Source organism: Diabrotica virgifera, chromosome 7 (genome assembly GCF_917563875.1).
Source record: "Diabrotica virgifera virgifera chromosome 7, PGI_DIABVI_V3a".
NCBI classification, from domain to species: domain Eukaryota; kingdom Metazoa; phylum Arthropoda; class Insecta; order Coleoptera; family Chrysomelidae; genus Diabrotica; species Diabrotica virgifera.
The window spans coordinates 169,829,779-169,853,508 of NC_065449.1; the positions used below are offsets into that span (position 1 = coordinate 169,829,779).

Sequence of the window (23,730 nt, forward strand, 5' to 3'; positions counted from 1 at the left end):
AAAGAAAATAAGGTAAAATAATTATTTAAAAACAAAATATCAAAGATGTGACGTTTGTAACGTTACATACTTTATTCACCTTTGGTGGATATTAAAGGAAATAGTTCGCTAAAATTATTATCACGGTGAATGACAGGACGTGAAATGCAATTTAGATTTCCCTTGTCGAGTGTTTCGCCATTCTGTTATGCTTTATTTTTCCAACTTAAAAAGCTCAGAGGATAAATAATTGCGAATTTTATTTCCTGACTTATTAGACTTTTGATTCATAGATGGTGCTAGTAGCATCTTCGGTAATTATTTTGAAAATTACCCGGAAAGGATGAAAGGATTTGATTTCAGTTCAGTGCCTCTACCCAGGTGCTCCGATGAGGATACGGTTATTCCGAAATACGTATAAGCACATAGTAGAGGCTCTGTACTGTAATCAAATCTGAACCATCTTTTCTTTTCTTTTAGTTTATTCTAATTGTTTATAAGCAAAAAAGCGACATGTTCTTGCAAAATAATTTTGTAGTATTTAAAGTTAGTTTTTGTCATTTGGTTGTAATCAGATTAATAGTATAAATCTTTTTCTTTCATAAACTATTCGAAATATTACTGTAACTTCATTATTTTCTGACTTATATTGTTGCAGTAGATGATCTAAACGGGTGTCACTACAGATATAGGGAATTCTGTGTGTTAGAGAGAGAGGTATGTGATGTCACAGCTGATATAGGAAAGTATGTGTGTTAGAGAGAGAAACATGGTATCTCTGCTGCTATTGGTCCGATTTAAACGTACGACGGCTCGTTGGAATGGGCGGGAGATAACGAATACAAAAAAACATGGCGGCATAGTGTCAAAAGGGCGCTTTCCGATGTGACGACGTCCGATGGGGCGCGTTCCGATGTGACGGCGTTCTAGCGCTGATCGATCGGTGCGCGATACCAGATGTGCGATCGGTACCTTAATTTTTCGCGGAACGCGAAGCAGATGCGCGGTCGGTACCTTAAGTTTTTCGCGGATCTCGTAGATACGAAGCGCGCGGTAATTTTGGAATTTAAATAAAACAACAACATAATGCAATTTTTTTATTAAAAGAACTTAAAAGGAACACAGCGGCGCAGCGGTGCGCGATACCAGATGTGCGATCGGTACCTTAATTTTTCGCGGAACGCGAAGCAGATGCGCGGTCGGTACCATAAGTTTTTCGCGGATCTCGTAGACACGAAGCGCGCGGCTGGTAATTTTGGAATTTAAATAAAATAAAAAAACATAATGCAATTTTTTTATTAAAAGAACTTAAAAGGAACACAGCACGTCAACGCGTCACGTAAAAACGTCACATCAAAACGTCACGTAGTCTTGTGAAATGTCGCGTAGGCCTTATTGTCACGTAAAATCATCACGTCAAAACACGTCAACGCGTCACGTAAAACGTCACATCAAAACGTCACGTGGGCTTGTGAAATGTCGCGTAGGCCTTATTGTCACGTGAAAGCGTCAGGTAAAACGTTACATCAAACCGTCACGTGGGCTCGTGAAATGTCGCGTAGGCCTTATTGTCATGGGGAGCTCAGTCGCAAGAACTTATTGTCACAGCGCGACGTGAGGTAGTAACATCATGTCTTTGAATGAGTATAGACGTAAATTAGCAGAATTTAGAGAAAAACTGACACAGTTAAGAAGTCAGGTTTTATTTTATGAGGATAAAAATAAGGTTATAAAACAAATAGAGAACCTAACACTGGGAAGCAGCATAGACTGGACACCTAAGGAATTTAGCCAGCAGCTGCGACAAGAATATTCAAGTGCTGCGGATTACTTATTTAGGGAAACTCCAACAAGGCGAATTCATCCAATTACTATTAATGATGTTATCGACGCCGGCGCCAACAACGATGAACAAAGAAAGCATGAAAAGTGAAATAGATAATGTTTTTGCAATGACTTGTGTAATATTAGCTTCAGTGTTTATTTTAATTATAAAGATTATATTTAAAATTGTTAAGAGAAAATTTGAATCATCATGTAATATAAGACTTGAACAATAAATAAGGCGTTTAAATAAAAAACCCATAACTCTAAAAAATATTTAGTTGAAAATAATGAAAATAAATGTTAGCAGATAATTTACATATCGCATAGGAAATAGCGGTTGAGGGTCTAATCGCATTACTATGCAATTTTCGTTATCATACCCACATTTTGTTATTGAGTTATATTTCTTATCATGTGCATAGAAAATGTTGGAATTTTTAAAACCAATGACAATGATAAAACTGAATATAATTTTGCACACGCACACTTTCTACAACACGTCATAGGGTGGGGCACGCAACCGTATAAATTTCAAAATCCACCTCAGGACGGTCTATTCCATAGTCTATTCCTTACTGTTAGTGTACTGTTGTGGTTCAACTAGTTTTGCAAGGTAAGTGTTCTCTTAATTATTTTTTGTTAAATATTTTTTATTTTTCTTGTTTGATTTTGAATAAAACTTAATGTTTTCTGCTCTGCTATTTATAAAATCTCTTCATTCCAGCTGAGATTTATTATTTCGACATTAAATAATTATCTAATTGTCGACATTTTGAATGACATTTATTTTTTATTTTCTCGTAATTATTCGTTGTTAAATCTGTTCGGTTTTTTGGTTAGCTATTTATAAAATTCCTTCATTCCAGATGAGATTTATTATTTTAGCACCTGATTGTCTACAAGACCTCATGTCAGCATGACAATTATTTTTTATTTTCTCGTAATTATTATTTGTTAAATCTGTTCGGTTTTTTCAAGTTTTTGGTTAGCTATTTATAAAATTCCTTCATTTCAGATGAGATTTATTATTTTAGCACCTGATTGTCTACAAAAAAGACATGCTAGCATAACAATTATTTTTTTATTTTCTCGTAATTATTCGTTGTTAAATCTGTTCGGTTTTTTGGTCAGCTATTTATAAAATTCCTTTATTCCAGATGAGATTTATTATTTTAGCACCTGATTGTCTACAAGACCTCATGCCAGCATGACAATTATTCTTTTTTATTTTCTCGTAATTATTCTTTGTTAAATCTGTTCTGTTTTTCTTTGATTTTTTTAATTAATGTTTTCTACTCTGCTATTTATCCCTTTATTCCAGATGAGAGTTATTATTTCGACATCTGATTGTCTACAAACAAAAAAGACTTACTGTTAGCATGCTGAATGTCAATTATTCGTCATTCTTCGTAATTATTCTGTGTTAAATCTTTTCGGGTTTTGATTTTGAATACAACTCAATGTTTTTGCTTGGTTATTTATATCACTCCTTCATTTCAGATGGATTTATCAAAAATTAATGCCTCATCTGTCGTAGCGAGGAAACCCGTGAAGAAACTCCGAGAATTACCGATCGACATTCCAGTACCCATTACGGGAGCCAAAATTGTGAAGACAAAGTTTGGGCAAGCTGTTCTGTTAGATTTGGGGGAAGAGGTGGTGTTTCTACCGCCTAGAGTCACAGATACCTACAGCCCCGTCATTGAGGAGTTTTCGAGCGGGAAGTATTCGATAGTTTATCACGGCCTGGTGGACTGCGGCCAACAGTACCAGCCCATGACATCATTTAAAATTATCTAAGCGAAAATACTGAGAGAAAGAGAGGTAAGCAATATGGATATTGTTAAACAATGTAAAAATTTACTGTTATTCATCAAAAGAATCAGAAAGATAGTTTTTGATAAATTCACAGCTAAAGACAAAGAAATTTGGGTGAAACGCTTAACGAAACAAATCAAAACTTGTAATAAAGTAATAAAAAAACGCACTTTGCCTATAGGTACAATTAGAAAACTGCAAACGCATGTAGGACATTTTAAACATTTTAAACAGATTATTTTCAATAGACATGTCGGTATGGGGCTAGACAACAAACTAAAACATAGAGTTAAATGGGAAAATGTAGTTTCCGCGTTTAAAAGTCGAATTAAAACTGGAGTTATAGTTAATTTATGGCATAAGGACTTAGCACATTTCCTAAATGATTGTTATATTATTTTTAAAAATAAAATCAGAAAAATTTTAAAAACAGATAAAGTTGTTAAAGTTAATGTTTGTTTTTGTGGAGAATTTATTAAAAAATCGGGGGAGGAGGAAATTGTAAATTTTAAATATTTTAATACAAAAAATGCTGTACTAGACGTATCTACCGATACAGAGCGGTGGTTTTTTGAGAATGTTAAAGATAAAATAAATCTTAAATTATCCGAGTTTCAGGAAAGGGACTCCGGTTTTGCATTAAATAGAATTGTATCTTTAGAAGTAAATATTAATCGATATGAAATTGGAAATGGTTCCTCGTATATTAAACTTCCTGAGAGTATTCAAAAAAAGCGTGCTTGTATTAATGTAAAAAATTCTGATCAAGCATGTTTTTATTGGGCAATAGTTAGTGCCCTCTATCCAGCTAAAGCACATAAAGAACTCCCATCCTCATACCCATGGTACAGTACAGTACTAAAAACAGAAGACCTAGAGGCACCAATGCCGTTACATCAAATTTCAAAATTTGAAAAATTAAATAATATATCAGTCAATGTATTTGCTTTAGAATTAATAGAAAATAATGAAAAGTCATTTTTCACAGTATATCCAGCTAGATTAACTAAAACAGTCGTTGCCAAACATGTAAATCTTCTTTTAATTCAGAATCACTATTTTCCTAAATTAAACGATTATGAAGCACCTCCAGTGGATAATGATAATTCAGAAATTAAGTACCACTACTGCCACATTACGGATATGTCTAAATTAGTTGCTGGTCAATTAAATAAAAGAAAGGCCAAATTATTTCTTTGCAATAGATGCTTAAATTATTTTTCAACTGAAGGGAAATTGTCGGAACATGAAAAAATGTGTGCAGATATGAATAATTGTAAAATGTCTTTTCCTAAATATGATGCTGTTAGTTTTAAAAATTATACTTATAAACAAACAACGCCATTTGTCATATATGCAGATTTTGAGTGCATGTTAGAAAAAGTTACAGACCTCCAAACATCCTGTTGTACTAAAAAATATCAAAAACATATTCCGTATAGTGCTGGATACTATGTAAAATGTAGCTATGATGAAAAGTTGTCTTTTTTTAAGAGTTATAGAGGCATTGACTGCATGGAGTGGTTTGCTAATGAATTACCAAATTTAGCTCAAAGTATTCATTCGAAAATTAAGAAAATTATACCAATGCAGGAAAACCCGAGTACCAGTAAAGCCACAAGGTGTCACATATGCGAAAAATGTTTTTCTCCTACAGATATCATTGTTAAAGACCACGACCATTTTACGGGGGAGTTCAGAAATTTCGCCCACCAAGCCTGTAATTTAAATTTCAAAAAATTGTTTGTCGTCCCAGTTATTTTTCACAATATGAGTGGCTACGACAGTCATTTTATAATTTCAGAGTTAAGCAAAAAAGGAGATATTAGTCTACTTCCAGTCAATAAAGAAAAATACATTTCATTTACACTTAACGATGCTGTTACTAATATAAAATTTCGATTTATTGATTCATTAAGATTTTTAGGAGCCTCTTTAGATGAATTGGTCTCAACATTAAATAAAAATGACTTTAAAATTTGCAAGCGAGAATTTAGCAGGTTAAGTGACGATGAATTTAAATTAATAACTAAAAAAGGGGTATTTTGCTATGATTTTATTGATTCTTGGGGAAAATTAAACATTACCGATTTACCTCCAATAGAGGCATTTTATAATAAGCTAAACGATACGAATCTTACAGATGAGAAGTATGCTCATGCTAAAATAGTTTGGGATACCTTTAACATTGAAAATTTAGGTCAATATTCAGATTTGTACTTAAAAACCGATATTGTGCTTTTAGCAGATGTTTTTGAAACTTTCCGCAAAAAATGTTTTATAACTTATGGGTTAGATCCAGCCTGGTACTACACAATGCCCGGTTATTCTTGGGATTGTATGTTGAAATACGTGGGGTGTAACCTCGAGTTATTGCGTGACGTTGACATGATACTATTTATGGAGAAAGCAATTCGTGGAGGAATTTCAGTATGTAGCGGTAGAATGTCGGAGGCCAATAATAAGTACATGTCTAATTATGACCCCGCACAGCCCTCAAAATACTTAATGTATTTTGATGTCAATAATTTATATGGGTGGGCTATGGGAGAACCCTTACCCTACGGAGGGTTCGAATGGATGGATGCCAAAGACATTGATGTTATGTCTGTACCTGATGACTCTCCCGTAGGGTACATGTTACAAGTTGACTTGGACTATCCTCGCCAATTACATGATCTGCACTCAGATTTTCCATTCGCTGCCGAACACCGCAAAGCTTTGGGTTCAAATCATACTAAACTAATGACAACACTTTATAATAAAAAAGAATATATCGTTCATTATAGAAATTTAAAACAAATGCTGGCTAATGGGTTAGTTTTAAAAAAGATTCATAAAATTTTGAAATTTAAGCAGTCTGCGTGGCTGCGACCCTACATAGAATTAAATACTCGACTTAGAGCTGCAGCTACGAACGATTTTGGAAGAAATTTATACAAATTGGCCAATAATAGTGTATTTGGAAAGACTATGGAGAATATAAGGAAACATAGAATAGTAAAACTAGTCAGATCATGGAATGGGCGATATGGTGCTAAAAATTTAATTTCTAGTGCCAGGTTTCATAGCAGAAAGATATTTAATGAAAATTTAGTAGCTATAGAACTGATTAAATCAGATCTAGTTTTTAATAAACCCTTATACATTGGCATGACTGTTTTAGATATATCAAAATTATGTATGTACCAATTTCATTACGACTATATGCTTCCAAAATTGGGCGCAGATAAATGTAATTTAATGTATATGGATACCGATAGCTTTATTTATGAACTGTACTGTCATGATGCATATGAGGAAGTAATAAAACAAGATCTATCAAAATTTGATACATCCGATTACGCTGTAGATAATATCTATAATATTCCTCGCGTAAATAAAAAAGTTTTAGGAGTAATGAAAGATGAAAATAAAGGAGAAATTATGACAAAATTTGTGGGATTACGATCAAAAATGTATACTTTTAAAGTTCAATCTGGTCGAATCACTAAAAAAGCAAAAGGGACTAAATATAATATAGTAAAAAATGTTATAAAATTCGATGATTATGTAAACTGTTTAAATGATTTTAAGGAACAAACTGCTACTCAACACTCCATTCGGTCATATAGCCATAACGTCTATAGTATAGAACAAACAAAAATTGCGCTAAGTCCTTATGACGATAAAAGATATTTAATTCCAAATAGTTTTAGAACCCTACCATTGGGACATTACAGTATTTTAGAATAGATTTTTTTTTGTAGATGAATGTTCCATCATTGACCGACCTGTCTATCAAAAAAATCTGTGAAACAACAGTATCAGCATCATATTTCATCGAGCAGTCCCCCTTGCCGTGGACATTAACAAAAATAATATTAAAAAAATTTCCTTTATATAAATGGGAAACGATGTGCTAAAAATGATCCTATTCCTTCATATAAAGGAATAGAATTTATTGCTTGCTCTAAACACATACCGTCACATTTAAGAAATGTCGTATTAGGAAAGTCAGATTGGGGGAGTATATTTGAAGATGAACACTCCAGTTATTGTGTATGGGCTAATGGATATTATCTTAAGCAGCATCGCCTAAACGTATGTAAATCATGTTTTTTTGCATTCAAAAATGCTCATGAGACCTTAAATAAATTTTTACTGGTGCGTTACGACCATACTCACGAAGTTTATGATGCTGATGATATCGTTGAATGCGTATATCAGCAACCATATTATTGGTGCAATAGTTGCTTTACTCAAGTTTTATTCGACTTAAAAGATTACGAGTCTTGCGTTAATGCATTACATGAAATGCCTAGAAATAACAGGTTTGATGATTCTGAACCAGAAGTCTGAAGTAGGCAGTAATATTGATTCTTTTTTAAGGAACAAACTGCTACTCAACACTCCATTCGGTCATATAGCCATAACGTCTATAGTATAGAACAAACAAAAATTGCGCTAAGTCCTTATGACGATAAAAGATATTTAATTCCAAATAGTTTTAGAACCCTACCATTGGGACATTACAGTATTTTAGAATAGATTTTTATTGCAGAAGAACGTTGAAATGTCTCACAGATGTGTTACACCAGACCTATGGACTCCCGCTAATCTGCAACAAATAGCAGCCAATAAAATTTATTGGGATGTAGTTGATGCTAATACAAAGACATTTACGCTTCCAAGTGGAGAGCAACATCCTCTCCCTCAAGATGTGATTGGTATTGAACGATGGTACAGCAAGCAAGGATGTACCGCGAATTTTAAGATTCCCAAGCAAATACGATTCAGTTTAAACGTAAATTGTATAAGAGAATTAAAACTACAAATTGTGAAGAACTGTGAAAAAGTGATGTCATGCGGGTGTCGAAGATGCGGGGCTCCCTATGGATTCCCCCCAATTTACAAAAAATAGCGAATACAATCCTAAGTAAATTGTCTAAGAGAATTAAAACTACAAATTGCAAATATTTAAAAATTGATTTTTGAGACGAATTATGTTCATAAGCTACTATCTCTCTTTTGTACTAAACGCATAACAATATCCACTTGCTATCTCTCTTTCTTGTATATATATTGTAAAATAGTGTGTAATATATATATATTATGGTAAAATAAAAACTCTAAATTGGTATTTTTTTTATTTATTCAAATCATTAATTACCCTAATTTTATAAAAATAAATGAACTCCCTAAGAGCATTGTTTGTCATATCATCTGACATTATAGAACAGAAAGCATACAATATTTGCAAGGGGTTTAAACTATCTGCAGCATTTTTACAAAAATCTAAAACATTATAATAATATTCACAAAAGTTCAAATTTTCTAACAACTGCATACGAGGCGATAGCACACTAGTGTTAAGTTCAACAATTTGCTTCACTTCTTCTTCATCCATATAGTACTCCACACCATGCTTCTTAACAATAATGAATTTACAATCATCGTAAACTATCGGGGTAACAGTGCAGTATTCTTCGCATGGAAAAGTTGGGTGCATGAGGTCATCAGTTGATTGGAAAAAATCAATTAGTTGTTGTGTAATGATTGAAATAAAGGAATACCATTCGTATGCGCTGAGTGATATTCTGGTTGGTTTATATTGCTGAGATAAAATCACTGCAGGCGAAAATGATCTTGCAGGGCTTATACCACATTGTACTTCATAGCCCGATAACGTGTATTTTGTTGCAAGCAGGTAGAAAACTTCTGATTTGGCGGCAGCCTCATAATTTTCCAAAGCTCTATCTAATTCTTGATTATAGTCTTCGTTGCTAGGCATATCGATGCTAAATTCACAACCACCTGAGGAATACCCACTATCTTGAGAGCCACCTGAAGAATACCCACTATCTTGAGAGCTCATGTTCACTTGTACTGACATTGATACTGAAGCATGAGTTCTTTTATATTCCCCTACTCCTTGTGGTAAAAACAACCTCTTTGCAAAAAATGTATTGCTACGCGGCGGATTAAAAGATAGATCCTCCTAAACTACGTCATTAACGTTAATCCAGCTGTTATGTTTGCTGTCCATACCGAGCCATTTCACATACATCTTATTGCCTTTTCGTCTAAGTACTTTTTCAACCAAGTAAATGTCAGGGTTTAATGTTTTCTGTAATTCTTCTTCGTAAAACCCCCCGCTAATCGGTATACCGTGCATGTCTTCAAGCAAATACGTTATAGGATTTGTTATCTTAACTTTTACAATTTTAAATAATTCCGTCGTCCAATTGGGCGTGTAGGCCTTTTCAAATAAATGTTTTGTCTTTGAGACACGCACAATGTCACCAATTTTATATTTTCTTGGACCAGCAATTTTTAAATGACTATAACTCTTGTTTAAAATAGCTTTTTCGTTGGATTTGTTGACCTGAGATGGTTTGTATCCCGTTTTACTGTGCCTTGTATTGTTGTATTCCTCGGTAATTACAGGTAGAGCTTCTAACCATTTGTATGATCCATGTAAACTGAAATACTTGTACAACTTTGCTTTTAACGTTCTAATGACTCTTTCACAAATGGCGGCTTTTTTAATCGTGTAGGTGCTGTAATGATTAATTTCGTGTTTTTTCATTAAATTTTGAAATTTTCTGTTATAAAATTCTGTTCCCTGATCGGATTGGAGGTTCTTCGGAAGTCGTCGAGTATGGGCGAGAATATCCGAAAATGCTTGAGTAATTTCCTCGCCAGTCTTGGTCTTTAGAGGGCGTGTCCACACATATTTTGAAAAACAATCAATTACGACTAGTATTAGTTTAAAATTTTTATTTTGGTGTGCGTAAGGACGCATTTCGGCCAAATCCATTTGCCACAAGTCATCGATTCCTTTGATTATTGTTCGTCGACGAGGATAGATTTTTCGTGCTGGTTTATGCAATTCGTTCACCACCTGTTCCTTTTCTGTAGACATTTTCTTATTAACGACTTCCAGCATCTACATCTACAACATGTGTGCGCAATAGATCAATATTACGTACTATATCCTGTAATGTTTGCTCCACTTGTTTTAACCTCTGTTCCATCTTCATATCGTGCATCGTATGGTTTGCAAGTGTTTCTGCAGCTTCTTTTATGCTTTTATCCGCATCCTTTTTTAGTGTATTCACATCATCTTTGATTATTTTTTTCAATTTTTGCTCGAGAAGTGGAACTGTGGTTTTATGAAGCTCTTCTCTTACTTGATTTAGTTCGATCGCTAAATGTGGAACTGTGGTTTTATGAATTTCTTTTTGTACTTCGTTTAGTCCGACGGCTAAATCCTGTATATCATTAGTTTTTTGTTGCAACAACTTATTTATATTGTTCTCCGTATCCTTTTTTAATGTATTCATAGCATCTGCGATTATTTTTTGTAGCTTTTGCTCGAGCAGTGGAACTTCTTTTCTTACTTCGTTTAGTCCGATTGTTAAATCTTTTATATTAATAGATTTTTGATCTAATATCGCATCATGGGCTTTAATTATTGGAAAGTATACGCTACGCATCTCATTTATTAGATTATCAACGTATTTTTTCGTTGCAGCATCACTATATTCTGATGGGTCCTTAACATTACAAATTTTCACATTTTCGGCATTAATGTTTCCGGCAGGAGTATGTGGAAATGTAACTCGTACTGCCTTTTGGGTGATACTGTTACGATAGTGATGACCGAATTTGTCGACACTCATAATGGAAATGATGCCATCATTCTCAGTTACTCTATTATATTGGCTTCTTTTAGTTCATTGATGATAGCCACGATTTCGTTGTCGTGAGATGTGTTGCCGGCGTCTTTCGAAGCCACCAAGAGTTTAAGACGATCAACTAACTCATTGATGTCATCCCAATAAATATACTCTAAGGGTGCAGCGTTGTATGTTAAACGAGAGTCATCCAACCCCGTTCCTTTGACCGTAGATGAAGATGCTGACCGAGCTGTTTTCGTTCTGTGGTCGAGTTCTTTTTGTGATCGAGTTGCATGCTTTTTCATTGTTGCATCAGATGGTTTGAATAGAGGTTTAATAATAGAATGATATTTTTCTCCGCTGGAACCTTTAAGGCGTCCTAAGGTATCCAGATGAATCTCTGTGTTAATCAGCAGTGTTTTATACTTTTGTAAATCCTCATCATTATACTGTTCTGGGTTTGGGTTGGCATAAAATAAAAGGTGATATAGGCCTGGCGTACCACTTAACCTACGTTCTTCAAAATCCCGTTCTCGAATTATTACTATGTCTCCATTGTCTTTGTCAAAGTTTATTCGACGTTTTCCCAATATCCAGCCACTAATACTATCGTAAAATGGACCATAGTTTTTATCGATTTTATCGTCTTTTATCAAATATTCTTTTATGTACTTGTGACTTATTGGAGGATAGTGGTCGATATATTCGTCTGTGGCGTCCATCGGAATCTCGTTAGAACCGGAGATTGGCTCTTGAATGTTTTCATCAGGTGCCTCGGGTGCATCAAGAAATACATCCTCATCCTCCTCCTTTTTCACCTCTTCTTTTTTAACATGTCCAAACTTGTTAGTGATAGTATGATGTAACGTTTTTGATGATTGAGCAATATCCTTGAGAGGCTTCGAGATTGGTTTAAAAAGTTTATTTAGTGACTCATCTTGCTCTGTTCTACCTAACTTCAATGCCAAATATTTTTTGCGAATTGATCTAGCCAATTCGGTAACTTTCTTCTTGCGAAGGGCAATGGCGACCGTATCATCTGGCATTTTGCTGGCGACTAAACAAACACCTTACAATTTTATATATTTATCAAATCCTTTGCGATATCGTCCATTGTTGAGAGCAAAATCTTTCATAATTACCACAGTACCATACCTATCTCTCCAACATTCTGAACACATTTTTTTAAATTCATCAAATGACATGTCTGGCGATACGTGTTCATCAAATATATGTTTCAAATTTATCTCGTCTTGCTTGAACAGCACAATCATGTTACAATTGTCTCTTATTAGCTGCTTAGGTATTTTTGAATATGTTTGGCATAAGTAAGCCGCATCGATATCTTTATGTCTGCACATGGAATAATACTCACGAATCTTGTGTTGGCCATCACATGCGACATCGTCAAATAAAAACACAGAGTTTGGTTGAGCTTTGTTGGGATCAATAATTTCTTCATTGTCTTTAAATGGAAAATACCCTACACCTTTGACTTGCGCTAATGCATCTCGCAATAGTTGGTATTTCGGTTGAAAGAGGGATTTTGAATAAACATAGACATTTTTAAACTTGACGCCATTTGGACTAAATAAAAGTGATAGCATGGCGTTAGTTTTTCCACATCCACTTGGACCACAAATAATGGCTCTGAATGAGTTTGGTAATAATTTTCCATGTTTACTGTTGGTTGCTTTCTGTACAATATCTAGATTATCAATTGGTAACGTCTGCTCTTGTTGAATGACTCTCATCGTGTGTTAAACATAGTAAAAATATGAACAATATATTACCAATGTCACCAAATGCATGACCATCAGTCCAATGTTGGTGTTCAAAGGGGAAGGTCTTTTGAACTCTCTAATTAATAAACTTCCAGTTGAGCTTCATATTCCTGGTTATCAGTATTGTGGACCTGGAACAAAACTAAAAAAACGTCTTGCACGCGGAGATCCGGGAATTAATCCATTAGACGCAGCTTGTAAACAACACGATATCGCTTATTCGCATCATACATCTCTCGAAGAACGTCACAAGGCCGATAAAGAATTGGAAGATAGGGCTTGGGAGCGATTCAAGTCTAAGGACGCTAGCTTTGGCGAAAAAAGTGCTGCTTTACTTGTAACCGGTGGAATGAAAACGAAAAGAAAGTTGGGAATGGGATGTCCTCGCCGACGTGGAAGAAAGGGACGTTATTCTTTCAATCGGGATGTGGTACCTAAAATTGCAAAGTCCATGAAGAGAGGAGCATCGTTAAGAGATACTGCTTTGACAGCTGTACGAATAGCAAAATCGGTAATTAAAAAACTTGGTGGACGAAAAACAGTTGATCTTCCACGAGTGTTGCCACTAAAATCTGGAGGTTTCCTACCCCTCATACCCCTATTTGCAGGTCTTTCTGCATTGGGGGCTTTAGCCGGTGGTGCAGCAGGGGTGGCGAAGACTGTGGTTGACGCAAAGAACGCCCAAAAGAAATTGGAAGAGGATATGCGTCATAATAAGGCGATGGAACACATCGGCTCAGGTCTGTACTTGCGTAAGAAACCAAGAGGCGGATTCGGTTTGTATCTGAAAAAAAACTTCCAATAAAGCTACCCAATCGTCCGCTGTACGACTTAGAGATTGCGCATTACGCGAAAACACTTAAAATCCCACATTTTCGAGGTGTTTTCATGAATGACACTCTGCCTAGACACGGTCCTCGAAAACGTGAATGCGCAATAGTTAATCTAGATGCATCATCACACAGCGGAACACATTGGGTAGCATATAGAAAGATAAACAACGACGTAGAGTATTTCGATTCATTTGGTAATTTGAAGCCGACCAAAGAACTTGTTAAATATCTAGGTACACATACAAAAATTTTCTATAATAACCATCAGTATCAAACCTACAATCAAATCATTTGTGGACATTTATGCCTAAAGTTTTTATATAATGGAGCATATTAAAGGCATGGAACTGCTTCTGGACCATATGTTTCACAAAAAACGTTTTGAAGGATTCAGTGAAGAAGAACTAAAATTAATACCGCTAGATTATATTATACGAACTGTAGAACCTATAGAATTGTTATATATATGGCATAAATTGCCTGGGGAATATCGACAAGAATTTAACCTGCAGATACTACTTCCCTGCTTCGTGCATTACAACAGACCTGATTGGAGGACTCATTGTGATGGCCCACCCGGTTCTCAAGCATCTTGTCATTTATGTAAACTTGCTTTAGAACAAATAAAAAAAATGTGAATAAATTTCGTTTTTTTACTGTATATAAACCTATTAATCTATTGACCTGAATCAGTCATCATGTCGCAGTTGTTGAGAGTAAACAGCACCAATTACATATTCTCGTTTCAACCTCCCACACCGATCGTATTAGATCCGAAAAAAGATTACGAAATAGCTCTTCGATTTTTCCATTCTTACAACAGTATACCAAACATCGAAAATTGCAAGTTTTATTACTACGATGTCAATAACCGAGTGCAACATTTTGATTTCCCTGATGGATGTTATGAAATTATCGATATTGAGGAATACATACAAAAGAAATTGGGGGCTGCCAATACATCTAAACCTGACATGATATTTAGTCTAAAACCTAACCACAATACGTTGCAGTGCGAAATCTTCAGTCAATTTAAAATTTCATTTCAACCAAATGACAGTCTTGGTACAATATTAGGGTTTTCTCCCGTAATACTAAATCCTAGACAGACACATTCTTCAGATCTACCTGTTAGGATTATTAAAGTATCTAGCATACGCTTTGAATGCAACATTAGTACCGGAGCCTTTGACGGTAACAGACCTGCTCACACGCTCTACGAATTTGTCATACAATCAAATCCGGGGTACGCAATTGACGAAACCCCTCACAATTTGTTGTATTTACCTGTTGTGCCACAGCGTGAAATTACCAATATCACTGTGTTGGCTGTCGATCAAGAAGGACGACCTGTGAACTTTAGAGGAGAAGAGAGCACATTGGTGCTGGAACTTAGATCAAAAAGCAGATGGGATTAGTAATAGAACAATCTACCCAGAGAACGCCATTAGTTGTGCAACCATCTCAGCAGCAATATCTTAAACAATCTACCTACAGAACACCATTAGTTGTGCAACCATCTAAGCAGCAACATCTTACGTCCGCAAACAAATTGTTTTTACAAACGTTGGGTTTTAAACTGAAAAAATGACTACAATGTATGGAAAGAGAGCGCGTTCAAACAACATCACAATGCCTCCAATATTTGATATTTATCGTAAGCCAATATTTGATGAATCGATTCGAAAGGCTGAATACCGAACTTATGCACCATTCATCAAATCATTCAACTGCAATGATATTGTCGAATTTAGCATTAATCAAGTTGACTCGTTTTTTGCAATGAGCGAAACCTTGTTATGCATTAAAGGATCACTCGAAATAACTGGAAATGGTGGCGTCAAACTAGCAAATAATGTGGGTGCCTTCCTTTTCGATTCGTGTACGTACAGCGAAAGCGCAAGGGAGATGGAAACAGTGCGGGATCCTGGCATCGTAAGTGCTGTACGTGCCATGACATGTTATACGCAAGAAGATTCTAATTATATGGTTATGGCTGGATGGAATTACCCTAAGGATCCAATTCTAAACGCTGCAGATCATTCATTCAGCATACAGATGCCTCTTAAGCATGTTTTCAACATTTTTAATGATTATCCATTGATTACGTGTGGTCGTCAAACAATAAGACTAGTTCGAGCTCGAAATGATAACGATTGCATAGTTATTACAGAAAAACAAAACGCTGACAAAACTACAACTGTTACAACCGCTAAGATTAACATTACCAATATTGAGCTTAGAGTGAAGCACATATTCCCCAATGATGATATTAAATTGGAACTCATGAAATCTATTCAACAAGATCAACCTATAGTTATTCCGTTTAGAAAGTGGGAATTACATGAATTACCTGCTATTACGAGAGGTGCCAGACGTGAAGTTTGGGCTGTTAAAACTAGCACATCAGTTGAAAGACCTCGTTATGTCATTGTTTTCTTTCAAACCAACAAACGCGACAAGATTACAGCTGATCCTACTTTATTTGACAATGTCAACATCCAAAGTATTAGATTATCGTTAAATGGAGAATACTGGCCAAACGAGAGAATGCAATTGGATTTTAGCAAAACCGATTACAATGAAGCCTATTTTAACTATACCGAATTTTATCCTAGCTACATACATTCCCAACAAAAACGACCTCTACTCGATTTCTCAGCTTTTAAGAATCGTGCATTGTTCGTTATCGATTGTTCGAAACAAGAAGAAAGCATGAAAGCATCCACCGTTGACGTAAAACTCGATATTGAAGCGAATAACGGTTTTCCCGACAATACCAAGGCCTATTGTATTATTATTCACGACTGTGTAATGGAGTACTTCCCTCTCACCGAAATTGTAAAAAGTCTAAATTAGATGCATGAGGTGTCAGTAGTACACGAGCAATCATCATGAGAATAGCATTCGTAGATATTCAGGGATTCGTTGTGGATGGGTGGTTTGTTCCTAAAGAACTTTCCATTGAAATAGCTTATAAACGAAGTCATTACATCTTTTTGCCTCCGAAACCATTCAATGCGCTAAGTAATGTGGATAAGAAGACCGCATCATACGTGGAGAAGAATCTGCTAGGCATCCGGTACTCTGATGGAGAAGTTGAACTATCTGAAATAAATAAGATACTGCAAACCGAGTTGTTATATACAGCTGACTGTATCTACGTTCGAGGGAAACAAAAAGCAGAATATTTGGATAAGAAACGCCACGTTTTTGGAATTTTTCCTCATATTATTGATGTTTGCAAGTTCGATGGTACGCCTCGTGCTGCTGGAAATCTTGGTTTTACTGCAAACCCCCCATGTCATGCCGCTGGATTATTTTCATGTGCAGAAATAAATGTGAATCGCCTGCGTGACTGGTTTGTCAATAAAATAATGCCAATGTAATTTTTCTGTGTACAAAATAAATATTTTTTAAAGTTATGGGTTTTTTATTTAAACGCCTTATTTATTGATCAAGTCTTATATTACATGATGATTCAACCATGACAATAAGGCCTACGCGACATTTCACGAGCCCACGTGACGTTTTGACGTGACGTTTTTACGTGCTTTGACGTGACGTTTTACGTGACGTGCTTTGACGTGACGTTTTACGTGACGTGCTTTGACGTGACGTTTTCACGTGCTTTGACGTGACGTTTTACGTGACGTGCTTTGACGTGACGTTTTCACGTGACATTTCACAAGCCTACGTGACGTTTTGATGTGACGTTTTTACGTGACGCGTTGACGTGCTGTGTTCCTTTTAAGTTCTTTTAATAAAAAAATTGCATTATGTTTTTTTATTTTATTTAAATTCCAAAATTACCAGCCGCGCGCTTCGTATCTACGAGATCCGCGAAAAACTTAAGGTACCGACCGCGCATCTGCTTCGCGTTCCGCGAAAAATTAAGGTACCGATCGCACATCTGGTATCGCGCACCGCTGCGCCGCTGTGTTCCTTTTAAGTTCTTTTAATAAAAAAATTGCATTATGTTGTTGTTTTATTTAAATTCCAAAATTACCGCGCGCTTCGTATCTACGAGATCGCGAAAAACTTAAGGTACCGACCGCGCATCTGCTTCGCGTTCCGCGAAAAATTAAGGTACCGATCGCACATCTGGTATCGCGCACCGATCGATCAGCGCTAGAACGCCGTCACATCGGAACGCGCCCCATCGGACGTCGTCACATCGGAAAGCGCCCTTTTGACACTATGCCGCCATGTTTTTTTGTATTCGTTATCTCCCGCCCATTCCAACGAGCCGTCGTACGTTTAAATCGGACCAATAGCAGCAGAGATACCATGTTTCTCTCTCTAACACACATACTTTCCTATATCAGCTGTGACATCACATACCTCTCTCTCTAACACACAGAATTCCCTATATCTGTAGTGACACCCGTTTAGATCATCTACTTGTTGCAAAAAAAACAAATGATTTGGGATAAACAAATTAAATAAATTTTAAATTAATTTACCAATTGCTTCAAAATTTAGAGTATAATTTAAACACCAGAATTCTCAGCATTTTGTATTATAAGAAGGTTCCAGCTTAATTTTTAAATAAGTTATAAACATTAATATAAACTCAAAATGTATGACTTATTTTGCAATTTTCTAAGCAACAAATAAGGATAGACATATTCAGTGAACGCCATATTGAAGTTTTTATATGGTTTATGAGTTTCTTACTCTAAAATTTGTTTAAAGTGCTTCACTTTTTGGTAATCGACGAAAAAAGCGAAAATTTACCGTTTTTTGATCTTCATTTATAACTATGTATATCATCAAAATCGGCTGCAGCAAACCTATAGGTAGGTTATTATTATACATATATGTCCATACTACTCAAAAAAATTGTTGTCGGCCTGGAGGGGGTTGTGTCACCAACAGGGTATTTTTTTCCTTATTTCTCTGAACTATTGGTCAAATTTTCAATTCAGTCAAATTTAGAAAATTGAAAAGTTCGTGTATAGTGTGTTGCATGTAGGGGGGTTGTGCGCCACTGGCACTAGCGAGAACTACTGTTCTCCGGGATTAACATTTAACATCTAATTTTGGGTGCCTATTTATTTATAACGTTTTTATATTTTTTGCGATTTTTAATTCTGCATATTAGGATATTTATTTTAGAGAAAAACTTTCAAATAAAACATTACAGTAAATTAAAAAACGCTGGACGGAAGGGCCGCCCGAGAACTTTCTCGTACCGATCTATTATCGTTATGGTACTAGATACTGGCATTCTATAAAAATAACAAAATTACTCGTTATTTTGATATTTTAGAAACACCTTCTGTACTTGAAAGTATTTTATGGTTCTACGCATCATTAATTCCTGCATTTGAGAAAATGTTCGATGCCATATTTCGGGGACACACTACAGATGTATAGATTATTGCATAAATTAATAGAATATTATAGTCATATTTTCATTTCAAATTAATTCATTTTTCTGAGAAATTAATAGTTTACAATATTTGCATTTCATTCTATTTCGATTACGCCAGTTAATGAGTGAGATTAAGAACAAGATATTATCTCCGAATTCTATACTACTGCATGTATTTTAATGAAATTTTGGGAGTAGCCCAATCTCCTAATTCAAAGAGATTGCTCTTAATTCAAAGTCTATCCTATATACTATGACGCTTTTATCATGGGGGCGGTTCCCACCACTGCTCAGGGGTAAAATATTTTTATTTTCGAATTACATGAAGAAAAAGGAAGATTTTTAAGAAAATTTAAAAATTCCTTCTATAATTTGATCACAGTTTTTACAAAAACCATTTATTTTAAACCCGTTCAACTTTTTGAAAGTAGAAATAACACTATATTAAAAGGTATTGCAAAAGAAAAACAATGCATCTAAATGATGGTGGATGGGGAGTTAAATGTGTATTATACTTTTCATTTTTCCTTAAAGTACATTAGTCATATATTTTTTTGCACCATATCTCGCTTAGTTTGTATGTAACCGACATTTAACGGTGCTCGTTTTAAAGGCCTTTTCGAACACTACAAAAGGTGTTGGTAGCATTATACACCTAAAACCTACCGTTCCTCTGTTATTTCAAGTTGAATACACCAATTTGAGCATGCACCAAAAAACAAACTATTTTCACCTACCATATCTCTTTTTGTATTATAAATAGAACATTTACGAAGGAACGAATCTCTTTATTATGTATAATCTAAAAAATGTTTTATATAGTGGTTTTAGTTCGATGTATAGTTTTTAAGGTATTTACAAAAAAGCCGTCCGAAAAGGTGTCATTTTTCAATGAAAATGGCCAATATTTAACTACGCATATCTCAAAAAGTATTGAGTTCTCAAAAAAAAGTATAGACCAGTTTTTGCTTAGAAACAGGTTCTTTAGCCACTTCCGTGCTTATTTTGATTAACAAATTTTCCACCCCCTTGAAGAAGTGGGAACCGCCCCAAGATTAAAGCGCCCTAGTATATAGGGTATATTTTGTTTCTTGAGCTATTCCCTACTTACTGTGAAAATATCAAGTACATCAATGTAGTAGGATGGAATTCGGAGCCAAATACCCTCATTGACTGCCCTACAATAATGCTCTGCTATGATCGCGTGAGAGAGGACACACATAAGATTATAGCAAAATTTCTATTTACAGTAACTCTTCGAGTTTTTGAGTTATAGCAATTAATTTTATGTCATTGGAAAGGTAATTTTACATTCTTTCAAAATATGTAAAAACATACAGGGTGTATCTAAAAAAATTAAGATTTCTTATTCATTTCCGGTTCAATCGGAAGCCATATTTTTGGTAAAATTTATGGCGATAATAGATAATAAAGTGCCATATATGTCTGCAAAACTTTAAATTTTATTTTCTATTAAGAAGGAAGTTACGGGCACTCGAATATTTTTTAATAAAAAAGTCATAACTCCCCTCCTGTGGGGAGTTAAGGAATCTGACTAATATCATTCAATTTACCGATAGGATATCAAAAACATATCAGAAAATAAAAAAATTCCTTGGAGTCATTCTTGAGAAAATCTAGTTCAAATTTATGTCAAATTTTGACCCCTTAAATATAGGCAACCCGTAACATTTTCTGAAAAACGATAATCTTCTTCCTATAGCCCTTAAACAAGTTTTTAGATAGGTAGGGAAATGTGTCGTGTGGGCGGTCGGCCATGTTGGCCGCCATTTTGAATTTGGAAATGTCAAATTCCGTATTTTTATTTACCTATCGATGAGCTTACTGTGAGTTAAATTTCATTCATTTCGGTAAAAATTTGCAAAAATGGGCCCTAAATAACCCCCCTATTTCGGCCCCCCTTTGAGAGGATTTTTTTAAAAGCTTAGTTTCTCGACAAAATTCTCTTAAACTTACTCATACCAAATTTCATCAAAATCGGTACGGTAGTTTTTGCTGGGCGGTGGCGACATACGTACGTACATACTTCCGACATGTTTTTTTTATTTGCTTTTTAGACTCAGGGGGACTCAAAACGTCAAAAAAAAGTAAAATCTAAAAAAAAATTTTTTGCACGATCCTATAACTTTATTATACTATACTACGTATATAGTACGATAAAGTAAAAACTACAATTTGAGCTATTGTAAGTTTAATTTCATTAATTTGTTATTGCAAAACAGCCCGCGAAAGGTTCAGAATACTTATTTATGAAACAAATCGTGAAGTATGCTTTTTGCGAACGCACGCGATGTTTAGAGCACGAGCGACAGCGGAGCGAGTGCTATACATCGCGTAAGTTCGCAAAAAATACTTCACGCACAGTTGCATACAATATTTTATCTACAATAAACAAATAAAAAAACTGTAACTTTTCTTCACTGGAATTCATTTCTATTCTACAATTTTTAGAACTTCGACATTTAAAAATTCTAACTTCTTTCAAACCACAAAACTGTCAAAACTGTTGTTGTAATTTATTGCTCATTATGTCATCACCATGACAACGCGAAAGTTAAGGATATTTGATTAGATGAAAGTGTGCCAAAAAACAGTGCAAAAGGTAAATCCCATTTAAAATACATTTTTACTTCACGCACACTTTAAACCCTTCATGCACTGCTAACTACATATAATGACAGTTTTCACAAACTAAAAACTGATACATAATATGACATAGAGTAGATAATAGTCGTTTTTGCAATTGCACTATCTATTCTATTAGTAATATTTTTATTTTAATCAGGATTTAAACTGAAAATGTTTCAATTGCAAACATAATTTATAATATTAGTCCTGTCGCCAGGGGGGGTACAACGGCCTCCTTTATTCAGATGGACTTACCCAAGTTTTTTCATGTATTTTGACCCGTAGAATACGAATTTTTTGGGTAACAGTTGATCCGGATGTCGATAAGATTGTTATTGACCAAGAACTTGAGGAATTACATAACCGCGATCTCTCGCAAAACTAAACATTTTTTGGTATTTTTTGGGTCATTCTAAACAAAACATGTTTCTACAATTTTTTTCGTAGGATGGCTAGTTTTCGAGATAACCGCGGTTGAACTTTCAAAAAATCGAAAAATTGCAATTTTTGAACCCGAATAACTTTTGATTAAAAAATAAAATAGCCAGTCTGCTTACCGCATTTAAAAGTATAAGTCAAATTATATCGGTTTTAGTTATTTGCATTGCTAAAAATTTATTTTTTTGTTGTTTAACAAAGCTATAAACACATAGTGTTTCCCGTGCCTTTACATGCGTTTTAACGCATGCTACGTAGAAATAAATAGCCTCGATTGCACTAGTACCTATTCTACCTACTCGTTCGATTTTAAATGAGAAATCATAGAAAACATCACTCACGCACTAGGTGTTTGTAGCTTTGTTTAACAATAAGACAATAAATTTTTAGCAATGCAAATAATCAAAACCGATATAATTTGACTTGAACTTTCAAAGGCGCTAAGCAGAATTGCTATTTTATTTTTTAAGCAAAAGTTATTCGGGTTTAAAAATTGCAGTTTTTCGATTTTTTGAAAGTTCAACCGCGTTTATCTCGAAAACTGAGCATCCTACGGGAAAACTTGTTAGAACATTTTTTACTTAGAATGACCCAAAAAATACAAAAAAAAAAATGTTTTGTTTTGCGAGAAATCTCTGTTATGTAATTCCTCAAGTTCTTGGTCAATAACAATCTTATCGACTTCCGGATCAACTGTTACCCAAAAAATTCGTATTCTACGGGTCAAAATACATGAAAAAAACTTGGGTAAGTCCATCTAAATAAAGGAGGCCGTTGTACCCCCCCTGGCGACAGGACTATATCTTGTCTAGGGCAAGACTATAAGTTACTTCTGACATCGCCCTTTACATCGTCTGATAGCTGGTTTCAAAAATTGCTGAATTATAAAATATCCTGGAATCGATCTTTTTGCACCCACAGCCCGGACTATTATGTAGTTTGGTGGCTGTGAAGTCAGCTTTAGTTACAGATACACTGGATTTAAATTACTCAGAGCATGTGTTTCGGTTAAGCAGTGATTTTATTAATACTTTAAGGTTCTAAAGCTAACGAGTTACCTAAAACACGTGCTGAAATCTTGTTAGAAGTATGATATGTCTTGGGGAATATTAATTGCATGTTACAGCGTGCTAGCAAATAGCTTTCTTGTTGCATCCAGGATTATTTATTTAAGAAACCATACACCGACTTATATTGCAGAACAGATTTGTAAATTAAATTTTGGGATTGTAAGATACTGGAGGCAAATATGGCCCAGTTCATCTTTAAAAAAAATTTGAATATTTAGTTTGATAATTATGTGAACGGTTTTCACACGAAACTATAAGCGATTGTCTTTTTTTTTATTTGCAAACTCG

The 23,730-nt window shown here is 34.9% G+C and overlaps 2 protein-coding genes across 2 annotated transcripts; both read left to right on the forward strand.

The window, feature by feature from the left end:
• The first annotated feature begins 2,369 nt into the window (after positions 1-2,369).
• LOC126887615 (uncharacterized) lies at positions 2,370-7,885 on the forward strand. The gene is made up of 2 exons (XM_050655209.1): positions 2,370-2,419; positions 3,307-7,885. The coding sequence occupies exon 2, from the start codon at positions 3,640-3,642 to the stop codon at positions 7,357-7,359; it is 3,720 nt and encodes a 1,239-aa protein (XP_050511166.1). The 5' UTR covers positions 2,370-2,419; positions 3,307-3,639; the 3' UTR covers positions 7,360-7,885.
• A 7,616-nt stretch (positions 7,886-15,501) lies between these two features.
• LOC126888668 (uncharacterized) lies at positions 15,502-16,764 on the forward strand. Its single transcript, XM_050657030.1, has one exon. It carries the CDS (start codon positions 15,502-15,504, stop codon positions 16,762-16,764), a length of 1,263 nt encoding a protein of 420 aa, XP_050512987.1.
• The last annotated feature ends 6,966 nt before the right edge of the window (positions 16,765-23,730 follow it).